The sequence below is a fragment of the Ambystoma mexicanum genome, chromosome 5q (genome assembly GCF_040938575.1).
Source record: "Ambystoma mexicanum isolate Mex_15411 chromosome 5q, UKY_AmexF1_1, whole genome shotgun sequence".
NCBI classification, from domain to species: Eukaryota; Metazoa; Chordata; class Amphibia; order Caudata; family Ambystomatidae; genus Ambystoma; species Ambystoma mexicanum.
In genome coordinates, this window is record NC_090933.1 from 879,350,421 (window position 1) to 879,375,971 (window position 25,551).

At 45.0% G+C, this 25,551-nt stretch overlaps 1 protein-coding gene across 1 annotated transcript in view; it reads right to left on the reverse strand.

Annotated features, from left to right (window-relative positions):
* Positions 1 to 25,551, reverse strand: part of VIRMA (vir like m6A methyltransferase associated) — a 1,848,046-nt gene that overhangs the window by 1,327,504 nt on the left and 494,991 nt on the right. The window contains exon 9 of the mRNA XM_069621370.1: positions 14,290 to 15,436. Within this exon, the coding sequence (XP_069477471.1) occupies positions 14,290 to 15,436 (1,147 nt within the window). The remainder of the gene's footprint in view (positions 1 to 14,289; positions 15,437 to 25,551) is intronic.

Below are 25,551 nucleotides of genomic sequence, written 5' to 3' on the forward strand. Positions count from 1 at the left end.
CATCCGTGCAGGCCAGCTCTCTATCTCCAACTGTCCCCCATGGAACACACATGACAACACTAAGCACAGTGACATCACCACATTCCACTGACATCACCACTGCAGGGAAGACACAGGAGGGAAGACACACATTATAACACTTCTCCCTCCATTAATTTAATAATAGTGACACACCAACACTGGTAGAGTGCTAGTCATTCCCATACACAAAGTACCATCCTACACAATACCGATACAAATACGCATGGCCACCACGTACCTGCCCAGTAACACCCAAGCTCATATGAACAAGAGGCCCCAAACCCCAGGAAACGGTCCACATGAAACCATTCACACACCAATGCCAACAACTGAGCACAAACACTCTACACTACCATAAAGGCACAGAAGCGCACTGACACCATTGAAACTATCTCCCCACTAATAAAACCCGAAGCATAAAACAGGTGGAAACATAACCTTGCACAATGACTCCTACTCAAACGGAACACTATAACCATCCCTTGTCCACCAAATCACTCACAACAGAGGAACCCACCAACATGGAATAAGGGCTGCACCTCCCTTCTACTGAACTGGAATAACAACTCTAGGAACAAAACAATAAAACAAGAACTCCACCTGCTTCAAGCTGCCCCTTGAAGCCTAGCGCCTGCCACACCCCAGCGTCCCCAATAGCGGATATCCCCCAACAACCACAACCCTTCAGTGCACCTACGTCCTTCCACCCTGGTCTGCACCCCAGGGCACCAGGGCTGCCACCCTCGGGTACAACCCAACCCAGAAGAGCAACCACCGGGCGCTAACCCAACTCAAATGAGCAACAAGCACAACTAACATAAGTTCAAAAACCCCTAAATAAGGCAATACTTAACTCTGACCACAACCAACTCTGAAACTACTATGCAAAACTACACTGAACCAATGCACAAGCTCACAAAAAGGATCAGAAAGAGGACCCCTAAATGCGTGCAACCTAGACACCACACCTAGCGCCACAGGACCCTTAGTCCCTGCCAAATACAGTACACCTCTACACACCCCGGGACCGCTAGTCCCTGCCTAAAAACAGTACACCGCTACACACCCTGGGACCCCTAGTCCCTGCCAAATACAGTACACCTCTACACACCCCGGGACCCCTAGTCCCTGCCAAATACAGCACACCACCTCCTAATACGGGACCCCCAGCAGTGGCCGAGCTACCACTGTGGTCACACTCGCCAAAAACGTCCAAAATGGCGCACACACACCACCTTACAATGGGGCCCCTAGCACTTACTAGGCTACCACAGTGGTTACCACACGCACGCACCACGACACACGCACACACACACCCAGACTCACACCTCACAAAAGACACAACACATAAAATGTCACTGGGGATATTAACTCAATGGGACATGTCCAAAAGTCACGAAACCCCATCACAATTGCTGGTGCCTTAACACACGGACGTGTGCTATATTATAGAACAATTCTTTACTTGAGAACAATTGCAAATTATTTTCTCAAAAAGCGTCTGGCAATAAAAAACGCCAGCAAAGTTCGATGCAAACCAAGTTCCCAATGAACATTAAACAGCAAATTCAACAAGTCCCGGAACTGTACCGCCCGTTAAATACAGAGGATGACCAACTCAAATGTCTCCATTGCTTCACAAACAACAGATCTTGCGACACATACCCCGAACTCCTGCTGTGAAGAAACATATTAACAGACCACATTGTAATAAACAATTCTGAACACTCCCTGTAAGAAGCATGTTAATACACAACATCATCATCATTTAGAAATTAACATAGCATAGAAATGGCTACAACATGAACGCTCACACGATATTAGCACCTATACTGGCCAAACACGAAACATTTCCTAACCTAGGGCCACAACACAAATACGCGACTCCAAACAAACTGGCCCTACACCGGCAACACTATTACTTCATTGAATAATGGTCATCCCCGCACATTGCCGTAAACACCTCGCTGTCTTTTTCAAAAGAGAATTGCGGAAAACCATCGCCCAGTCATTGTAGAACAGCTCTCGTCCACAACGCTGTTTCCACTCCCAGCACCAGGAAGGACTCGCACCATGAGATCCTCCCCACACTCATAACAAGTCACAGTACCTCCTTGAGCCGGATCCACTATCAGCAGACCACTAACATCCGGACTGCCAACTTGTGTGAAATTGGTGCAGACGTCGTTGGTCCTACTCGTTTCTCTTCCTGGATGCAGAAATAAACGTTGGACTGACGCCTGCGTGTCAAGAACGCACGACATGCAGTTACATTCCAACCTTACGATCATGTAGGCTGGAACGTACTGCGGCAGCTCCACGACGTCATCACTCTTCCTGGGGCGCCGAAGGAGCCACATCACGCCACAGGTGTACCACAGCTCGTCCGTCCATGCATGCCGATTGCCGTGTCCTGTACACCAGCAACGCTCACCTCACACTCCGGCACATGAGTGGTCACCGACAGGGGCTTCCTCATCACTCCACTCTGCTGCAACGATACCGCACAAGCCACCCAGCTGCCCTGTCCTCCACACCGACAGGTCAGAACTTTAGCCGCGGTCCGCTCACCAGATATTCCACAATGGAGGGCACGCCAGCAACTCCAGCCCTCCGAAAAAACACAGAGCCAGGATGGATTGCCACTGCCGCCACGCTCGACCCCTTCCTCCACTGGGGAGCGCAACGGCATGCCAAACAGACTCCGGACGATTTAAACACCTTCCAAAGGTGACCGGAACGCCAGGCCTCCAGCCTGACCACGGAGTCCACCAAAACAACTGTCCCGTCACTTTTCTCTCCAGCTCTGGACCCAGGGTACACTCCCTGCTACAGACCACAGGAAGAATGCGGACAGCTTCCTCGACCCTACACCACAGGGTCCCGGCTCCCACTGCAAGGAGCTTGTTCCTCCAGCACCACCCGGCCTGCTGGGATGCAACCTCGGTCCTGACTCCAAAGACTGCGTAGCTGGCTGCTACCCAGGATGTGGACACTTGGAGGGCGGTGTCCTGTTCAACTGCTGTCCCCTCCACAACAGGATCCCATCCTCGTCGCCAGTGTAACAATGTCGTATTGTCATCAACACACCTGAGCCAGCAGGTACGTTATATTGGTTTATTAGTATGTACACAGCAGGAAACACCGGCACATCCTTGCCAGCCAGCTCTCTATCTCCAACTGTCCCCCATGGAACACACATTCAGATGACAACACTAAGCACAGTGACCTCACCACATTCCACTGACATCACCACTGCAGGGAAGACACAGGAGGGACGACACACATTATAACACCTCGCCAGTCACAGGAGCCTGGGCTCATCCACTGCAGCCTCACCAGTGTTCAGGCCAGGGAGGTGGGCACACGGCCAAGGACTGGCGGGCCTACACCTCCCAGGAATTAAATGTTCTGGCTGGGCAGCGGCCTTGCTACTCAGACCACAATCTCTCAAGTTCTTCACTTAGGGCACATACATTTAGGTTGGTGCTCTGGTGCTCGGTATTTTCTCCTTCCTGTCCCAGTCAGGGATCCCCCATCTTGCCGTAACCCCCACCACCGATCTGGTGCCTACCTCTCGCTGCCCTCTCAATGAGCAGATCTCCGGTCCATGAACCTCCAGGGCCAAGTCCCTCAGCACGGGCCTCGCAGCTGGCAAAAGCTGGTTTGTGCCTGGGGAAGGAGGCTCCCCCTGTGGGTGCTCCTGTGCCTCCTAATTGTCCTCCTAATTGTCCTCCTAATTGTCCTCCTAATTGTCCTCCTAATTGTCCTCCTAATTGTGCATACAGAACTCCAGGTAGCTGCCTTGTAGATAGACTCAAGAGGAACATTTGCGATAAAAGCTATAGTAGCTCCTGTGCCTCGAGTAGAATGTGTTATAGGCGTAAAGGGTAAATCTCCCTTAGCTATAGAGCGTAAAACATTTGGAAGCATTTACCAATCAATCTAGAGATTGCTGACAGAGACAGGGTCCTCTTCTCTACCAGCAGCAACAGAGACAAAGAATTAGTCTGTTTTCCTTAGTGGTTTCGTCTTGTCAAGGTAATACACCACTGCTCTCTTAACATCTAGTGTATGGAGGATTCTTTCAGCTGAGATAGTGGGATTTTGATAGAAAGTTGGAAGTTCAATGGATTGGTTCACATGGAATTTAGAAATAAATGTAGGCGCAAAGCGTGGGTGTGTGCGTAAAACCATTTTGTCCTTACGAATAGTAACAAATGGATCTTGAACTGAGAGCCTGCAGTACACCAACTCTCCTAATAGAGGTAATATCCACCAGAAAAGCAGTCTTATAGGTGTGAGCCTTAAGACTAGCTTTGTGGAGGAGATCCTTCCATACATGCAAAAATGGGCTGAGGATGTGGGTGGACCTATTTCGGGGGAGTCATGGGGCCGTATATGGCATTGCGCTGCTAAGGGTTCTAAATGCACATCAATTAAAGAGGGGGCTTACAAGCTTTGCCTTCGTTGGTACATGACACCACAACGAATGCATTCCATCAATGCGGACTATTCCATCCTTTGTTGGAGGGGCTGTGGGCAACCCGGGGTTTTAATTCATATGTGGTGGAGGTGCCCGGTGGTGGAGACCTATTCGAAGGAGGTCCTAAGTCATATAAAGGATATAACCGAGAACCAATTGCCATTTGACCCGGTGGTCGTCCTTAGGCGATGCAGTGGAGGGGAGCTACGCCAACTCAGGATGCAGGGCTGGCCTCATTACTCACACGCTGAGCGCAGCAAGACTCACCATAGCGCAGGCATGGAAGAACAAACAAGGGCCTGTGGTGGCTGCATGGTGGGTAAGACTCTGGGGGGTGATGGCCATGGAGAAAGTGACAGCAATTGCCAATGGCTCCTACTCGAAATACATCAATACTTGGGCACCGTTACATGACTTCATGGACAATAGGGATCAAATGTACTTTAAACCCAGGTTGCTTCGCATTGTCTCCATCCTATAACCGGGGACACCTGAGCAGCGAGAAGGTTGGGGGGGGGGGGGGGGGGGTGGAGGGTTCTCCTAGGAGGTTGATTATAGACGCCATATTCCACACAAATGTTCAACAGTTTTTGAAGCGGGGGGGTTGGGGAGGGGGGGTTGTTTTGTTGTACTAGTTAAATTTCAGTAGCAATTGCACCCCAGATGGGGGTATTTGGCAAGAAGGACCCTAGCGACATCTTTTTCTTTTCTCTTGATATATGATCATTTGTAATTAATTCTGCTGAAAAATAAACACAGTTGATAAAAAAAAAAAAGACTAGCTTTGTGCATTGGCTCAAAAGGAGGGCCGATACAGTTTTTAAGGACAACATTCAAGTCCCAACCGGGACTTAGATTGGAGATAGGAGGGTGAAGCCTTTTTACACCTTACATGAAAACCTTAATTACAGGGACCTAGCACCTTGCTTTGAGATGTGATGTAGGCAGAAAGGGAAGCAAGGTGAATAATAAACTAGTCCTGAGGCTAAGAGGAGAGTTAGATCAAGGACTATGTGTGGGTGAACAATCAATTGGGTTGATGTCACCAGTGCTGCACCAAATGGCAAAGCATTTCCATTTATGTTATTTTGAAGGTTCTTATACAGCGCACTGTTGCCACCTGCGTGGTTTCTTGGTGCTCTGGCAGATCTGTAAAGCAAGGGTGAGGGGTGGGGTAAGTTAGTAGGACTGAGCGGGAAAAAAGAGCAAGTGAGCTGTGATGGGCTGTTGGCAGCTTCAGTTCAGTTTACACCGTTCGCTGAGCCTCAGCATGTTTTTCGGTTGGTAGCCGCCATGTGCTGTTGGGTGAAGCTATGTGTGGTTTGTTTCACCATTGCAGTGTAGTGAAGTGTGAGAGGTTTGTTCTGCTGTAGAGTTACAGCTCCAAAAGGCTGATATGATTGTTCACTACTGATTGTGACCACATGCCGTGCACTGTCTGGTGAAGGTGTGCTCCCCCCAACCCTGACAGGGATGAGTCTGCGTTGAGAGCGGCATCTACTGCGGGGGTGGTGTAGGATTTTCCCTTCAGAAGGTTCTCCTTCGACCACCACTGCAAAGACTGAACGAGGGCTGTCGAGACAACTACGAGATTGTCCCACTGTCCGCTTGCCAGACACCACTGGCTTGAGAGCCACTGCTACATAGGACGCACGCGCAGCCATCATCACAATCTGGGACATAGTAGACGTCAATGTCCTGAGCATACTGATCATCTTGAAAAATGCCTTCAGAAGTATCAGGCAATTTTTTGTCTAGGAGAAGAGCAAGTCACAGGGGAGGGAACCCTAGGAAACTTTGAGGGTCATAGGGACGGGGCCTCTTAAGGATGTCAAACTTTTCTGAAAAGTCAATAAATTGAGATACTTTGTTCATACAGTGTTCAAATCTCTCCATAGTCCAGGGAGTGGATATGGAAGCCTCTGGCAAAGGAAAGGCTGGGTCAGAAGCAACAGGGTCTGTAGCCCATTGTAGGGTCTGATATAAGGGAGGAGGAGGACAGAGAAAACCATGAAGGCAAAGAAGGGTTATTCCGGGACCCAGAACCACAAGGAGGGACTTTAGAAAGCTTTTCTCTGAGGTTGGGTGAGGTTTCACTAAAGAAGTGCATTCAACATGTCTTGACGCATCGGAACATGCGTCTAAACTTTAGGGATGGTACCTTCGCAAACGGAAGTCCTGGACCCATGCGCCAACCACTACGGTGGAGGCGTAGTGTGCCCTGAACCATCAAGTTCACTAGGCCCCATTGAAACTTTTGATGGGCCTGCGGGTGCTGAAAGCTTTTTGGACAAGTCTGAAGGAGGCCGAGGGGTTGTGTGCTTGGCCTTTGAAAGTGAGTGTGTGCCTTTGACGCCAGGCTGTGACTCCACAATAACGTCTTCGGACTCCGAAACATAGCCATGGCTGCTTAAGGAATCCTCGTCCGAGGCACCCACCAATGTGTGTGCCTTTCTTTAAGCGTTTTAGACCTAATTTGTCGAGAGGCCTTGCAACACTGCTCGTCGTGGTCATGAGGTAGACAATTGTTACACCCGCTGTGAGTGTTCTTCCACAGAAACCTCCTGCTACAGGAAGGGCAAAATGCAAATGGAGTTCTCTCCATGATAGTGTGGAAAAGCAGCCAGATGAGGAAAGGAAGAAGAGGGGAAGGAAAGAAAAAGCATTCTCTAAAGTGAAGTGTCTAGAATAGAAGGGGTCCCCAGTCTGTAAGGCCAAAGCCTGAAGGCAGACAACCGCCCTTGAGTTGCTACAGTCAGTGAAGGTTTGCAGAACGGCAAACAGGAATAGTCTAAGCTCGTTGATGGATGTGTAGAAAACGCATGGAACAGCAATAATTCTCATTAACATGAGGTACGCATGAAAGCGACGGACCAGAATGGTGGGAAAACCAATCTGGGGGACCTCGACGAAAGAAGGACCTAGGGTACACTACACGTCACGTAAGGGAAAGTGTTACAGACACGCCCATGTCGATGTCCCTTTTCGATCTTCGACATGCTTTGCATAGGCCGACATCTAGTGGTAGTTGAGGAATATTACATGATTTGTTTTCGAAACTCAAAAAGGGATATCGACTGGGCGTTTCAGTAATACTATCCCTAGTGTGACGTCTACTGTACCCATGGTCCTTCACGCATCAAGGTCCATCAGATTGTTTTGTTTCTGACATGAGGTTGCATGAAGTGTAGCCTGAGTACAGATGTAATAAAGCAGAAAAATAGCGATAGAGCAAGAACATCTATGCACCTTCAACTCCAGGAGGGGAGGAAGGGTGGGCGCATGTGAATCTAAGCAGATACAAGCATCAGAAATACGATTACGGTGAGGAATGTATGCCTTCTGAGGCTTGTGGATCTGTTTAGATCACGTGCTATGTATAGATTAGCAAGCAGTATCTGGAGAAGGAGGTGGGTAGTGAGAGGTACAGCGGCAAATAGATGTTTTAATACTGCTTGTCCCACTTGTGAATCTGCTCTAGAATGTGCGTCTAGGCAGTAATCCTTTGTAAATATATGAATGGAGCTCCCAAGTAGCAGCTTTGCAAATTGCATTAAAAGGAACATTTGCAATAAAGGCTAAAATAGCCCCTGTGCCTCTTGTAGAGTGGGCTCTTGGTGTAAAGGGTAAAGTCTTTTTTGATAGTGAGTAGCAAAGTTGCATTTGACCATCCATCGGAGATTGCGTTTTTTAAAACATGATCTCCCTCTCTGCCAATAGCTATGGAAACAAAGAGCTGATCTGTTTTCCTTAGCAGCTTAGTTTGATTTATGTAGTACAAGACCGCCCTCCTTACATCTAAGGTATGGAGGCTTTTTTTCTGCTGAATTTGAAGGATGTTGGAAAAAGTAGGAAGTTCAATAGACTGATTCACATTGAACTTGGATATGAATTTTGGTGAAAATATAGGATATGTTCCAAGAACCACCTTGTCTTTGTGGATGATAATGAAAGGGTCTTGTACTGAAAGGGCTTGTAGTTCAGCTACTCGTCTTATGGAAGTGATAGCCACTAGAAAAGCAGACTTGTAAGTTAAATATTTTAGACTGGCTTTGTACATAGGTTAAAAGGGTGGACCCATGTGTTTTGTGAGTACAACATTGAGGTCCCAGCCCAGTGGTGGATTAGAAAATGTAGGGTGTAGTCTTTTTACTCCCTCCATGACCTTTGATAACTGGTACGTTCCACCACAATATTTTGTTTTGGCAAGTATTGTAAGCAGACAGAGCTTCTAGGTGTACTTTCATTGAATTAAAGACTAAACCTTAGTAGGTAAAGCATATGGAACAAGTTACTTACCTGTAACTGTGAAGCTCCAGCATGGGTCGGGCATGGATTCGACAATGCGTGGCCATGTTTGGCCGACGCGTAGTCGGCCTTCGGCTAGGGGTTGTGTGTTTGTTTTTTGCCGCTGGGTGTCTTCTCCATGACAGGACAGCTGGCCTACTTATTGGATTTGGGGGCTAGCACTTGGGGTTCTGTAGAACCCTGATCGTCATCAGGGTCATTATGAGCGCCGTAGTTGCCTGCATCGGATCTATTCACCACGTCGATGGAGGCTTCAGCTTGCATGATGTGGGTGGCCCAACGTATAGCAATGCTTTTCAGAGTGATCCCGTGGAAGACAGTGGGTTGCACACACGGTGCATATCCTTCCAGGGATACTTTCGCCTGCCAGCATGGCAACATTTTAAATGAGTGTTTTCGATAGTGGAAAGGAAAGGCAGCACAACGATAAACTGGAAGTGATGTGAGGGAAATAGGCATTCTCTAAAGATAAAGAGTATCCTCCTTAACCCCCCACTACAGTAAAGGGCCGAAGCCCGGCAAGGGCCTGTGTAGGCCACAGTCAAAGTCCATTGACAAAGATTTCTCTTCAACGCAGGTAATTGGAGTCGTCCGTCGAGAGGCGAAAGATCGACAGAATTACAAATGTAATATTAAACTTTGTATTAATAACGGCGTATAGCCAAAAATCTGCGCAACACATGATCAACTATGATGGCGGAAAAAACTATCTGAGGAACCTCGCTGCGTGAAGGATCATGGGTACACGAGACGTCACATTTGGGATAGTATTACAAACACGTCCAGTTGACATCCATTTTTGAGTTTTCGAAAACAAGTCATGCAATACTCCACGACTACCACTAGATGTCGGCCTATGCATAGCATTTGATCTAAGCAGATCCATAAGCCACAGAAACAAATATATATGACATGCTTTACTCACCTTAATAGCAGGTCTGATTGTATCTGCTTAGATTCACATGCTGTGCATATAGTCTGACATCTAGTGGTAATCGCAGAGTATTGCATCTTACTTTCGAAGATCGAAAGGGGACGTCAACATGGGTGTGACTAACACTATCCCTAACGTGCCCTTCTTGGCTTCTGGTTTGCGTCACTGTGTTAACATCTTGTCTTGATACTTTGTTCCTTCTGTGTAAGATGGCTTCCATGCTTTCCTTCGGTCTGCACCACAGTACAGCTAGGTGTACTTCTTGGATGGTGCTTCTTGCTTGGAGAAGGCTGTTCTCCCCTTCTCTCCCTTGTTCACTGTAAGACATTTACATGCTGCTTATCTCATTTGTTTCTTCGGTCCAGGGGCAACTCTACGCCGACAGTATTAGTTAGGAGAGGTTTCTCCTCTCCCTCTGAAGGGGTTCTCTTACAAGCAAATCCCTCCTCAGATGCACTAACATGGCAGAACCTTTCGGTAGGCGCTCGCCCTCAGGTGTTTCACGGACACCCGTTCTTCCATTCTGCTCGATAGACACCAGTGTCCGTTCCCGCACAACCGGTTTGAAACACCTCGGTCTCTCACCAGGTTAGCTTTGCTCCTCCCATCTTTATAAGACCACATTGAGGCTTCCCCAAGCTTTGCCCATAGCCCATAGTTGGAGAAAGCTCTGTTTCACTCAACTGGGCCTCTTCGTCGCAGTATGAGGCAGTTGCTCATTCTTTATTCTTCTCTGGGTCTTACTCATGTCAGTACCAACTAGACACTCCTTAGTAGAGAAACCACAATAATAAATTGTAGAAAGATTCTGGTGAGGTAGAGGTTTCCTTCTTTGTCCCTTGATTGAAATGCAAAGTGAGTTCCTATCCCCGAGAGGAGAGTCTCTCCCTGTGAGATACCGCTTTCCTCCATTCCTGGAGGGAATATTGTCTAGCGGATTTACCTCCTGAGTCTCACAAGAAAAGGCTCCCCTCTGGGGAGAAGTGACTGAATCTCCCGGTTCGTCACATTAGTAAATTGGTTATCAGGTTAAAAGCATAGCTGCCAAGTGGCCCCAGGTCATGTGCGACACCTTGAGTCAGTACAGGCCTTGATTTTCTCATTGCATTTTGGGGCTTGTAGTTTTATCTTTTATGATTCGAAGTATTGGCCTACAAGTCACAGCATTCAAAGAAAGTCAGCACATGCTCAGTTTGTCATGCAAAAGACAGTGCCACTAGGCAGCTGAGAGCCACATCAAAGCTCACATTAATCGGCTCACGTGCTGTGCTAAGTAGGCCTGCTGGCACTTTTGCCCGTTAGGTCAACGGACAGCATTTGTCAGTTGTTTGCCAGGCAACCAGAGCAGGGGCCTGAATCCCCCGATTATCCCCTAAATAAACCCTGATCTCCAAAAAGCCTCAAGTCTCTTTCACAGCCACAGGACCATAATGAAATTCCCCAGCCTGCCCAGCTCACCCTGTGTTCAGAATGATGCTGGCACTCTGGACTGGGTTATCCACAGGGAGGTTGATGTGATGAGATTTGGAGCAGGAAAGATAAAAGGTGGAGTGTGGATTCTTCCAGGTTCCCGACAAAGCTGGGTGGACCATACCTTGGCCTGAAGGGGTGCCAAGGATTCTTCCTTTAGAGATGTACAGCAAGAGCTAGGGGAACCACAGAGACTTCTGATATTTGGTGGAGGGAGAAGGTGACACCAATAACAGCAGTCGGCTCAGAGGAAAACCACACCAGGGCAGAAAAACACATATTAATGAAAATTAATAGCAACAGAAAATGTAGCTGGCAACTTGCTGAATAAGATTGCAGTCTGTGACAGGCAGACTGGCAGCTACCCCAAAAAAAGGGCTTGCATCTTGGAAGGTTGGCAAGGCAACAAAGAATTCAACAAGAAAGCAGAGAAGACAGAAGGTTCCAGATAAGCTGCAAGTGTCGGGAAGAAGTAGTGATCAGGATACAGAGGGGAACCAGGATATGCAGCGGAATGCCAACAGCAGTGGCAGACACACAATGAAGACAGGAATGCATACAGCAGGGAGACATAGTGCGAAAACAGGGAGCAAGCACAAGTGCACAACACCTTAGTGTTGCAATGCAGAAGAGGAAGTGCACCACCTTGGTGGTTTAGTCTTGAGAGCACAGCCATCTCAGTGGGTCAGTTGCAGCTCCAGTGCCACCACCGCCAGAGGAACTTGCAAGGGCCAAAGCAGTCAATGACACTGCGAAGTACTAGACTGGCTTTGAAAACCTTTTCAGTAACCAGAGGGCACACTGTGGCTCCATGTCAACAGAGCCAGTGACACTGGAGGGGATGCAGTGAGTGGTATTTATGGGATCTGCAGCCCCACCACGACCTCAGTTACGCCCATTGTTCCTCACACTTAGAGGCTGAGGAACCGCAGAACTGTAAAAGGTTACAAGAGTTCCTTATAGGGGTAAATGGCAGGGAGATGAGCAATCTGTAGAAGAAAGGACCAATTCATCAGAAAGCAAATTAGACATTGTAAGTCATTTGTTCTTCTACTGGATTCCTTCCTTTATGTTTAGTGCCCTTTAACAATGGCAACCTGTAGGCTATCCCGGGCCAGACCGAGCAGAAAATGAAGGGCAGCGGATGTTGGGCATAATAAGGCATCCAGATCCTTTTCCTAGAACCAGCTGCATGCCTCACACCACCTGCAGGGGTAGATCAGCTTGGTAGCTGGCCTCCTGGCATAAGGGAGCAGAACCAAGGCCTCATCAGAAATATTCACGGTTCAGAATGCCTAGGCTCAGGTGAAGTACCTAGCTGCCCAAATGTGGAAGCAAATGTACTCTCGCAAAAGGGGCCAGAAAGGGATCAAATGAAATGCCCAGAATGAAAATTATCCAGGTGGTGGAGAATACTCTCCAAATCATGGTTAAGGGCGACTCATTCCTCCTCATTCTCCTTGACCTCTCGGCTGCATTCAACACCATCGATCAATGCACCCTTGTCTCCCTCGTTGCTGACAGGATGGAATTCTCTGGCACTGTCTTGAATTGCTTTATCTCCTACCTCTCAGGCAGACACCAAGCTGTCGAGATGAACTCATTGCGTTCTAACCGACTCCAGATCTCCTGCGTAGTCCGCCAAATCTCCATCCTCTCAGAAATCCTTTTTAACCTGACATGGTGCTTCTAGGCACTCTCCTCAAAGATCCCAATATGGATATCCACCAATACGCAGACGATACTCAGTTGTACATGAGAGTAAATAGTGCGCAGGACATCAATTGTGTATGCAATTACATAACCATCATCCAGTGCTGGATGTCGACTGCCTACCTCAAACTAAACCCATCCATTACTGAATTTGTCCTCATCTGTGCGCCCTCTAAAAAACAACTTGAATGGCTCAATGATATGCGCCTAGAACGATTTGATACACAATTCTCAGACTCAGCAAATTCCTTGGGCTTCACCATTGACAGCAATCTGTCCTTCCAGAAACACAGCCATGAAGGCCTAAATAGCCTCGCTCAGAATCTCCACGCTTTGAAAAATCGTACCCTTCATCCAACCGCTGGACTTCTGGATTGTAGTGCAGGTCCGTGGTCTTGCACATCAATGGGGGGGGAAGTGCTCTCCTGACAACTGGCAACTGCTCACTTAGCTCCCCTAAAAGCAGTCCACCACGCTGCAGCACATCTTATTACGGGAGCATAGAAATTTAACTGAATTAGCCCCATCCTACGTGAACTACATTGGCTTCCACTCCAAGCCAGAATACTGTTCAAAACTGCAAGTACCATCTACAAAGCAGTCTCGAGTAGCACGTTAGCGTACCTGATGGCACGTGCTCCTCGCACAGCAAATCAACCCACCTGCTTGAATCACAGCTTGTCGGCAAAGGGAGAACCCGCAAACAATCCTTCTCTTGTCATGCACCCACCTTCTGGAACTCTATCCCGGTGTCGGATCAGAATGCCCCCACAATTCTCCAATTTCAAAATCTCTCAAAACATTCAAGAACACCTGACCAAGGACTAATTCCAATGGACGGACATAATGACGCACAGACTTACCAGTACCGTGCTACTGTTAAAATATGCCAGCCTAAATGCCGGCTGCTCACACTGAACAGTACTCTGCTGCTCTTGTGCGAGGTCCGCACTTTAAACAATAAAATAAAAACAAAATAAAAAAGGTTTCTGAATGCTAAAGATTTAACTCCTTATCTGCTGCTATTGTTGAGCAGTGCTAAATAAATTATGAATGTGAATGTCTTGTTCATAGCGGCAAGAACATACCATACTCTTTTTAAGCAGTTGAGGGGTTAAACAAAGCCATCTTCAAAATGTACAGAGCCTTGCTACAACTTTCTCAGGACATCTATGATCATTAAGACATTTCTTCACTCTTCCTCTCAACATTCTCAAAAAAAATGCTTGTTTACATATTGTAGGTTTATCTGTTGGGAAATGTGTTCATCAAAGTAAGATAAACAAGGCACGTAAAGAGACACATAGTAGAGAAAAAGACAAGTACAACAACTGACAAAGTAGAATAAACCCCTTACCTGTAAAGGACAGGGTACGGATCATCCCTCTCGGGTGGGCCTGTAATGCGGGCACATGTAGGAAAGGATTTCACAGGTGGCTGAATCATTGTATAAGGTGCTATTTCCAGCAGATGCAAAACCTCATCCAAAAGGCTAACTAGTTTCTCCACATCCCCTTCACCAATAAGAGAGGATTCCAGGAGCTGGTCCATATCCATAGGAACATCCACATCAGTTTCATACTCACGTCCCACTTTCTCAATCCCTGGGGTTGTGTTCTGCTCTACTAAACTTTGGCCAGATATGGGAGGAGTGCTATCTGCTAACTTATCTCCAAGCTTTTTCATTTCTGATAAAATCTCATAAAAATGGCATTTCTGCAGGATAGCAGAACCTGCAGTGACAACACGGACTGTCTGATCTGATAATATCAATTCCAATAGTTTCTGGTAACCACTTTTCTCAAGATTTTCTCGTCTGCTTTTAAGGAACATTTCCATCCCTTTTGTCATGCTGATAACACTGTCTAAAGCTCTGAAGGCATTCAGTTTGAGTGAAGATGACACATGTTCGGCGAAAAGCAAATCAAATAACTTGTCAATAACACCAGCTTGCAAGAGGGCCAATACCCCTTGGTTCCCGCATTCTACTAATGATGAAACCAGTTTTGTCCCAGCTTTAAGCTGCCTGACGTTTAAAGCAATAGGCTGCCCAAGAGCCACATGCAAACTTAAAGCTTGCATGGTCCAGTCTATCAGCTGAGTCAAATAATCTTTGTTTGGCTCCCTCAGCAGAAGATAACATAATCCTTTCACAATTAATCCTGGGACTTCTTCTAACGCAGTCACCCATTTTGCACCTCGGTCTTCACGATGTAACTCCAATAGCTCCACCAGTTTCAATGAAAGCTCCAACGCCACAGCATTTTCCTTTTCTGGATCCTCCCTCATCCTGCACATTTCATTCTCATATGCGGTCTTGTAAGGACAATTGAAATACAACATAGGACCAAGTTCCCGATCATAGGGGTCATATGACATAGCAGGTACTGATGCCAGATCCTCAACAGTGTAGTCCATGTCAAAGCTTGGATACTTGAATGATTCACGTTCCAAATCCGCAATTCCATCTTCATCACTTGAAATCTGCTCATAACCATCATCACCTGTAAAGAAGGTTCAGTATTAGAAGTTACAACTTTTAAGAATCATATATTAAAAGACATGAACCTGCCAGAACATTTAAATCAATGGGTGACTAACAAATGTTACCATTACAGATATTCCCAATTCATTGTCTAGTTGGCAAACAGAGGTGCAAATGTCTGAAAAATACCAACTGGCTCCTGTAAATAAACACTCTTCCAGCAGTGTGATGCATTCAGGAATATTTATTCAAATAATGAGGAAATAAAAAAAATTCTCAGCTCCTACAGGTCCTGGCTGCCTAGTCAAGCAAAGGAGGAATCCTCGGGCCCTCACACTCGGAATGAAGCATTATAGCCTTCCTCTCCTGCCATACCATTTAACAGTTCACTGTATAACACTACACATGTGAAACAATGCAGGACACAGTGCACCAACCAACTATCTTCAAAATAACTATAGACCAGATGGCAAAAACCACACATCTCCCTTCTTTACAGAAAGCTCCCAACGCCCTTGGTGAAGTGGGATACTCAAATCACTTCACTGATATTCCACACATGTCTGTGTTCTGTTTCCGCAGTATATTATCCCAATATTACCACCTTCACAGGTTCATAGTAGTATAGCAATCGTTTGCGAACATGACTCTGCTTCCTCACCCGTACATAGTCGCTATTCTTCAATTCGCATGTCTGGGAACTCTAAGCAACTCCACACTCACTCTCATGCTGGCTTTGTGAACTCTTCAGAGATTGTACAAGGTCCTCATTTATATCTCTTGCGCAAAACGAAGATCCCTTAACATGTGCACCTTTTGCTTTCTTACAGTCTTCTCCAGTCATTTCAGCCATGCAAACTGCTTCCATGATCATCTTATTCACTCAGTTGACAACCCAGGGATAACACACTGATTTTCTCTTATGGATTATTCTGTTCTCAGCTAGAAACCCATTGAAGTTCGCATTGACAAACTAGAGACCATTATCTATTTGCATACTGACTGGCAAACCTTCTCTAAATACACCCCTTTTAGAAATGCACACACATTCAGAAGTGACATTGCACATCATCTTCACCCACTGAGTACATATCCAATACGGATCACAGATTCCACATCCACGTCCAGATTACTGGGCTCAAAATGTCCATGCACGAGCGGGCAAAGGAAGCAACACGGGGGAATGCACCGCGAGAATATAACTTTTGTCAGACACTGAACACTTAAAACACTCAATTGTCTCTCCACAAACCAATCAAAACCCAGCCACAAGTAATCCAAGCCAACACAGGTTTAGAATGTGTAATCCCCATGTGACATTCATGAGCCATATCCACTGACCAGCTTCTCACACTAGTACGAGCAACAGCCCTAACTCCATGATATAGGCATTCACCTTCCAAGCTCAACTGATCCTTGATACACCAATATCCACATTGGGCATCATTAATGGCAGCCCTCTTTGGCCAAAGTATGCATTGTTGCATCTCTGCTATACACACCATTCCCATTCTTCTTTTACTGTTATACCCTACACACATGTCACAAACACGTAATCACTGTAGGACCACATGCCCGGCTCCTTACACAGGACAAGCAAGCTACAAATGTGCTAAACTAACCTGGGATGTACTTTACTTCAATCATGGCATTGTAACCTGTATACTCAGTTAGCAATCCTCCTACAGAAGCCATCAAACCCTAGGTTTCAAAAAAATATTTTAAACGTTTATGATCAGCCCACACAGTAAATTTGGATCCCAAAAACCTTTTGAACCTTGCAATGCCCCCAGTAGCAGGTTCAATCTTCAAGTTCTGGTCTGTGTAGCATGTGCTATAACAAAGTATGTGTCACAATGCATCTGGAACAACACAGTACCCAGCCCTAAAATGCTGGCATCAGTCGTCAATGTGGTGGGCTTTCTCATGAAAGTCCCAAGGGCTGGGCTAGATCTGCCACCCTTTTAATAGCCTCAAATTCTTTCTTGCACTTCTCATTACCCACAAATTCCATCCTTTTTTTTAGCAACTGTCTGCATGCAACCTTATCAGCAAACAAAGGGATACACTTTGAATAAAACACCACCATTACCAAAAATAATGCCATTTCTTCCTTGATTTCAGGGATGTACATGTCCTTCCTGGCATACACAATTACATTTTTTGGCCATAGACCACCACCTGAAATGTGATGACACAGAATAACTTATCAAGATTCTCGTGTTCCTTCTCAGTCTCACCACCCACTAGTATGTTGTCCTTTAAGTATTGTACCTTCCGTCATCAAAGAGACAATGCATTACTTTTTGAAAAAAACAAACAAGTTGACACCAGACCAAATAGCATAGAAAAGCACGCCCTAAGTCACAAATGCTGTTCACATTCGAGAATCTGGATTCAGGTGCACCTGGTGGTAAACAGACACCAAATCAAATTTGGCAAAATACTGACAATGTCCTATAGCGCCTACCAATTAATTAATGTTAGGCAAACGGTGCTGCTTCACTGCTGCATCCATCTCTCGTTCCCGCTCCACCTCCTTGCATTTGTAATTGTACCATCCAAGAATCAGTAAGCATCATCCTTAACATCGTATCCCTCTTACTCACCATTAATGTGAGCACAGATCTTTGCTAGCCCTTGTGCCGTGCACAGCATTTACCGATTTATGCCTCCCACATTCTTAGCGATAGGTGTTATACAACAGTTTTCAAAATGGCCTATACACCTGCATCTATTGCAAACACTTTGCTTGGCCAGCGAATTGGTAGAATTGGTGAGATGTACCCTACTGCCACATCGAAAAACCTTTTCTTCCCTTTTTCCACCTTTGTTGTGAAGAATCCCACCTTTTTTTTATGTCTTACATTGACGTGTATTATAATTCCTCCTTTCTAGCGAAATAAATGAAAGTCTATGTTCAACATCTTCAGCTCTTGTTGTCACCTCTTTGAGAGAGGGATTCCTTATTTCCCCACAGGCACAACAGACCATACACACTTCACAAACTCTCTCAACAAACATATACCAATAATTCCAATTGTCTCAATAGAGTTATGTAGTCTTCAACAGTTGGTTTTCCGTTAAATGAATACTTAATGTGAAAGGGTCAGGGTCATGATCCTGTTAAGTGGGGGTGAGGGACCCTTCTCAACCTGGGGCAGGAGGTTCACTAAGACAAATGCCAGTGCCAGACCTGCCACAGATATGGAAGTGGGAGCTGGAGGGGGCCCTCGATAATCCCCCTTGTGATGTGGACGTTATCAATGATGCCGCACTTCGTCACAATGCCACTGCTACTGCTTCTGGACAGTATTCTCTTTTTATCATTTCGGAACTGCAACTCCCAGAATATCCCTGGGAGCAATCAAGAAAACTCAGACCGCAATCAAACGAAGGAGCAAAGAGAAATCTATTTCACTGAAGATGCATTATGAGCCTTCACCACATCCCAATAGCAACCAGCACTTCAGACAATCGCAGAACTCACCACCACAACAGACAAAAAACTTCCATACGCCCAACATGCCAAAGAAACAGCAGCAAAACCATTGGAGGCTGCCAACAAAACAGCTGGAAAAGTGGGAGGGGATTATAAAGCCTCTTACCTGTGTAACAGCTCTTGGGGAAAAGACAGGCAGTTATCGGTGGAAAAAGTTAGATTAATGCATGGTGCGCCATGCTTTGGCCCCCTTCATTTGGCACTTGCCCCAACCCCGACCCAGTAGTATAGACCCTGGAGATTCTTATGGATGAGCATTTCTCTATGCACCCATAAATAGCTCAGATGGTTAAATCTGTTTAAAATTGAAACACATGGTTCCTTTGTTTTCCTTAGTTCATAAAGTGTTGGTTTTGAATGCCTTTGCTTTATCAGGTCTGGTTTTCAATAATAGTGTTTATCTTTGTCCCTACTTACTTCAAGGTTTCAATGGGTTAAAACACACACTAGTTGGTTGTTGATCATTAAAAAAAAGTAAACATAGTTCTCCCTTGCACAGATTGTGGTTTAGGAAAATAATAGTCTTAAAGGACATGTGTATGGTGCACATGGCAATGCATGGAGTTTAATATTCTTTTGCAGCGTTTTCTGCAATAACAAAAAAAAAAAGAGACAGATAAGATCTAGATCCCATTTTAGGCAAGTGACTCCAAAGATCAAGAAAAGCAGATTTCGGCTAGGGAGGAATATTGGGGTATTTTTTGTTCTAAAATGCAAAATAACAATCATTCCTTAGCTCTCATTTTGAGACAAAAAGTATATTTCAGAAAAGACCTGGTTCTTTAAATCTGTGGTTTTGTTGTGCTGGTTCCACAAGTATAATTTCAGTTTATATACTACAGGGCTCTAATGCCTTTTTGGTGAATAGGACGCTTTATTAAGCACTACAACTTAACATAACATATGTAACAAAGTCACATTAGATACAGCCCCCTTTGACCTTTGGGGAACAGAGGTGGTAAGGAAAGGTTTATCCTTTTGCAACTTTCTCTCCATAGTTCCTAAGGATGCCCTTTCTTTTCACTCTGTTTTTGAACCTGTTCTAGCTTTTTGAAGGGGAGTTAAGCCCTCCGTTTTACTTCTTTGACTTTTGCTCATTTGTTATGAGGAAACTGATCAGACTAACAATACTGAGAAACTAAGTTTGCCTTTCGCATGTTGAGATTTTTTTTAACATTCCACACAGCATTTTACAATGTCTAAAAAATGTATTTATTATTTGTATAGCGCCAGTATGACAGGCCTGCGGGCATAAGGGTGCTAGCACTAAACAAATGAACAAACAATACTGGAACAGAAGCTAAACCACTTAACAGAAGTTTAGGAGGAGAACTTTGGTAGTCAGCTTTTAGTCAGCTTCTGGTACAAGTCGCCTTCCCTCAGAATTTCAATATCCCAGTATCAAGAGATCCTATCCTAGGGGAGCTTCTGCATCAGTGACTGGAATGAAACCAGTCGTTGCGCGAAAACCATTGCTGGAACTTGCCTTCCTCCCATAGTTTGAAGCGTCCTGAAGAGGACTGCATCAGTGAATCTTGTAGATCTTCCTCGACAGGGGTTGCATCTTGCATCTGGACCTTACCGGAAGAATCCTTGCAACTGACAAGCCCTGGGCACCTCTCACTGGAAACAAAGGCAGGAAATCCAACCTCCAGCTGACCCATCAAGTCATCTGGAAAAATCAGTCAGGCAGGTAAGTGAACACAGTGCATCTGTTCCCCCTCAATCCTACATAGGATAACATTGGAAACAAGTGCCCGTGTCTCCTAACCTTCAATTCCACTGCCTTTTGGTCATCAAACCTGGGTAGTATTTTCTAAAAGATAAGAACACAATTACTACCTTAGTAATGTTGTTAAATATCTTCTTTGAACTATCACCAACACAAATAAATTCTAACTTACGTCAAAAGTCTCCTCTGGTGAGAATCATTGTGGCTCCTTTGATGTTTTGGGGACAAGGTCCCATTCTTCTTATGGATTGGACTGATTACGTTAGTGATATCACTTGTGAATTGGTATTATCATATCTTGTATTACTTTACTTACCTCCTATGTCAAGTCATTTTAATGCATTTTATGTACCTGTGGTGAATGTATATGGTGTACATTACTTAATGTTATCGTATTTCTGGTGCTTGTATCTAATTAGATTCACATGCTATGCATAGGTTGACATCTAGTCTAGTGATAGTCGCAGAGTATTGTAAGACTTTTGAAATTCGAAAAAGGGACGTCGACTGGGGATGTTTGTAATACTATCCCTTGTGTGACGTCTATTGTACCCATGGTCCGTCACACGTTTGAGGGGGTATGAAGTGTTTGCCGGAGTACAAGCGAGAAAGTAGAATGAAAGGTGAAGAAAAACATGTATGCTCCTTCAACTCCAGGAGGGGAGGAAGGGTGGGCTGGGCGCATGTGAATCAAAGCAGATACAAGCATCAGAAATACCATTACGGTAAGTAATGTATGCCTTCTGATGCTTGTGGATCTGCATAGAATCACATGCTATACATAGATTAGCAAGCAGTACCTGGAGAATGAGGTGGTTGTGTGAAGGTACAGCAGCAAATAGACGTTTTAATACTGCTTGTCTCACCTGTGAATCTGTTTTAGGGTGTGCATCCAAGCAGTAATGCGGTTTAAAAGTGTGAATAGAACTCCAAGTAGCAGTTTTGCAAATTGAATCTACCAGTACATTTGCAATGAATGCTAGAGTAGACCCTGTGTCCCTCGAGTAGAGTAGGCTCTCAGTGTGAAAAGGAGGACTTATTTAAAGTGAGTAGCAAAGTTGGATGCATTGACTATCCATCTTGAGATAGCGTTTTTAGAAACATGATCTACTTCTCTACAAGTTGCTTTGACAAAAAACTGGTGATCTGTTTTCCTTAATGGATTAGTTTTGCTTAGGTAGGACATGACCACTCTCCTTTCATCTAGGGTATGGAGACTCTTCTCTGCTTAATTTGTTGGAAAGAAGCTGGAAGTTCAATGGATTGGTTAACATGGAATTTAGATAAGATTTAGGTGAAAATCGAGTATGCGTTCCAAGAACCACCTTGTCTTTGTGGATCATAATGAAGGGATATTGGATTGGGAGTGTTTGAAGTTCGCCGACTCATCTTATAGACTTCTATGGCTTCTTGTGGCTATCGCTTGACAGCCACAAGAAAAGCAGTCTTGTAAGTAACATTTTTAAGTCTGGCTTTGTGCATTGGTTCAGAGGGCAGACCCATGAGTTTTGGGAGTATAACATTGAGGTCTCAACCAGGTGGTGGATTGGCAATTGAAGTATATATTCTTTTAAATCCTTCCATGAATGCTTTAATTACTGGGACTTTCCACCATGATATCTGCACCTTGAGAGAACTGAAGACTAAACCAGAGTCTAGAAGGTAAAGCATGTAGTGTACTTTATGCAATGGAGAACAGTCAGTTGGATTGATGTTGCACGTTTTGCACCAGATAACAAATCTTCTCCATTTGTTAAAATAGCAGTGTCTTGTATTAGGCTTCCGTGCATCTTTAAGTATGTCCGCACCCCTTTGTGGAAGGTTTAAATGGCCAAACACTAGGACTGCAGGAGCCAGGCTGCCAAGTTCAGACTCTGAGGGTATGGATGAAATGTTGTCCCCTTGTGCTGGGGAAGCATTTTTTATGGGCACGGAAGCTTGATTGGTTTGCACATTGCTATGGTTGTCGAGCCCATATTGGAGCTATTAAGATTATAGTCACTTGTTCCTGGTGCATTTTGTGCACTATTTTGTTGAGTGGTGTCGGTGGAAAAGCGTAAGCAAATTTCCCTGACCAACTCATCCACAGTGCGTTCCACTTAGGTCTAGAGGTGGATGCCCCCATTATTTGACGATATTGTGTAAAATATGTGTGAATTTGCCACTAGTGTTCTGCCAGGAGCTGTAGACTTCTGCTTAGACTGTCTGCTAGTGAATTGTGTTCCCCTGGAACGTGTTGTGACACTAGGTAAATGTTGCATTTGAGGGAATGCTTCCAAATCTTTTGAGCTAACCTGGACAGACTTAAAGAGTGTGTTCCGCCATGTTTGTTGAGATAGAACTTCGCAGTGGTACTGTCTAGGAGTACTAGAAATATAGGTCCTGGTAAGTGTTGTTGGAATGCTTGTAGGACTTTGAGGACTGCTAGTAGTTCTAATAGCTTGATGTGGTTTCTTGCTGTTGACTGCCCAAACGCAGTGTGCAGAGTGATGAAGGTAATGTGCTCCCCATCCCGAGAATAAGGCATCTGTTGGGGGAGTGCCTGCACTGGTGGTTTGCGAAACGGTTTCCCTTTCAACATTTTCTTCCACCAGCATAGAGATTGTGCTAAGGTTTGCGAAACAACCACTTGAAAAACTGCTCCAATTCAAAGAAAGAGCATAACAGGAAAAAATACTTTGGAAAGCAAACAAAAGAGCAGAAAACAAAGACAGGATTGATCTATTGAGAATCCAGCCCCTGAAAGTAGCAAGTACTTTCTCCAAAATTAGACTTGTGGCCACCTACAGATCTAACACTCATATGATTAAGAACATTTAAAAAAAAACATAGGAACATTTTTCAATTGATAGCCAGATCAATGATTTCTTGGACCCAAACTCATGTATTACCTATCGTAAAGCTAGAACCATCACAAATCAGCCCGAGCTTCATGCAACCTGAAACGATCTACCTGCTATCATAGGCAATTACAAACGCGGGAATTGCAAGATCTGCCCATACATGATGAATGGAAAAACCACCATAAATGTACCCAATGGCACAAGGAAAAAAAATACATCTGACCAACTGGAATACAATGCATATGCACCAGATGGTACATAGGAAGTACAATAAGAAACCTAAAAACAAGCCTAATGGAACCCCTTAGTGCTATAGAAAACAAAGACATAAGGTATCCTCTGGCGCTCCACTTCACCATAGAACATCCTAATGGCAAATCGCAGGACCTCAAATTGTTTGGGCTAGACAAACTGAATATGCCACCACGAGGAGGCAAGAGAAAGAAATTACTTTGACAGAAAGAAGCAAAATGGATAACCATTATGGACAGCTGCCAATCAGGTCTAAATCTGGACAATTAACTTTTTAACTATCCTTAAAAACTGATTCTTGAAGCCGACTATTTTGCTCATCTATGTGAAGTGTCACTTAAGGATGTTACCTGTGCGATCTGATCTCTAATGCACCGCTGCATTTCAGTACTCCTCCTTTCTTAGTTCACAAACCTAGGTCTTGGAATAAGATCTGTATCAATACTAACCAAGTAACATTTCTAATGTGATAACCAACCTTCAAGGGATCCTTTCTATTTTAGAACTATGAAACCAGTTATTTTTCAATAACGACTTACTTAGATTACCTATGTGACCACTTACTTCTAAGTGATCTTTCCTTTTTCACACATACTTACTTTCCTGTCCACCATGCAGCAAATCATTGTATGCAACCCCCACAATGGGCCTCCTTACAAATTAGCCGGTCCGGATATAATGGTGACGGGAAAACCGTACCGGCACCGTTTTCCGGAACAGCTAACTATGAGTTCTGTGGCCATGTGGTGGTACACACACCAGGTCTGACCTGGTGGGCCTAACGCCACACGGCCACAGACTGACACGGAAACACTGGCACCATTACAACATGGTGCCGGTGTTTCCACTTCCCCATTCCCATGGAGTCCTATGGGACTCCACGGGAACGGGATTTACAGAATGCCGGCTCCGGATTTACCGGATTACCAGGGCTGTAATTACCAGTAATTCTGGCAAGTCCAGAGCCGGTAAATCCCTACGGGTCTGGCGGCAGCCTGACTGTTTTACCGGCACGGCTACCCCCACACTCGTAATGAGGCCCAATGTCATTACACACGGGGCGTTTGTGCTTGTGGCCCTTATTCGGTCCTCACACATTGCTCCATTTCCTTTTATCACTGAATGCGCATTGCTCCTTTTACTTTTATCACTGAATGAGTTATACCCAAAATCGCTATAATGTGTGATCTGTTTTGCATCCTGCATCGCCACACTTTGATTTAAACGCGCTATCTTGCGTTTATTTACTGCAACAAGGCTTGGCCTTAAATCATGGAATCATGCAGGCTCTTTAACCTATTAACAGGGCTTATCCGGCCTCCCACCTGGTATTTTGCTAATATTGTTTTAAATTGAGACCTCTAAATATATGGAACACGTTTGTACACGGTTTCATTAGCTTTTTTCGCCTTGTAGGCTCAATATTGCCGAAATCATTGCATTTCTGGAATCTATCACTTTAGATTCCATCGGTGTTCTGGGAGCCCCGATATATATTTTTTGACCTATACTTAACCACAACTCTAGTTTGGGACTATAGATAGGATACCTGACAAACTCGTTTTTGGTTGGATGTCATGCTCACAATTATTTACGTGATGTTTCGTTTATTGGCTTACCATCATGTTAACTGCCACGAGCATTTCTCCGGACGTAATCAACACCGTAACAAAATCAGGCGTGCATGTGCTTAAACTAACTTTTCCCGGACCTGTGTTTATTTGCACCACTGAACGCCTTACCTTATCGCTTTAACCCCCAGGCGTGGCAAAACGCACTGACATTTTCACTTGCTCAATAATTTT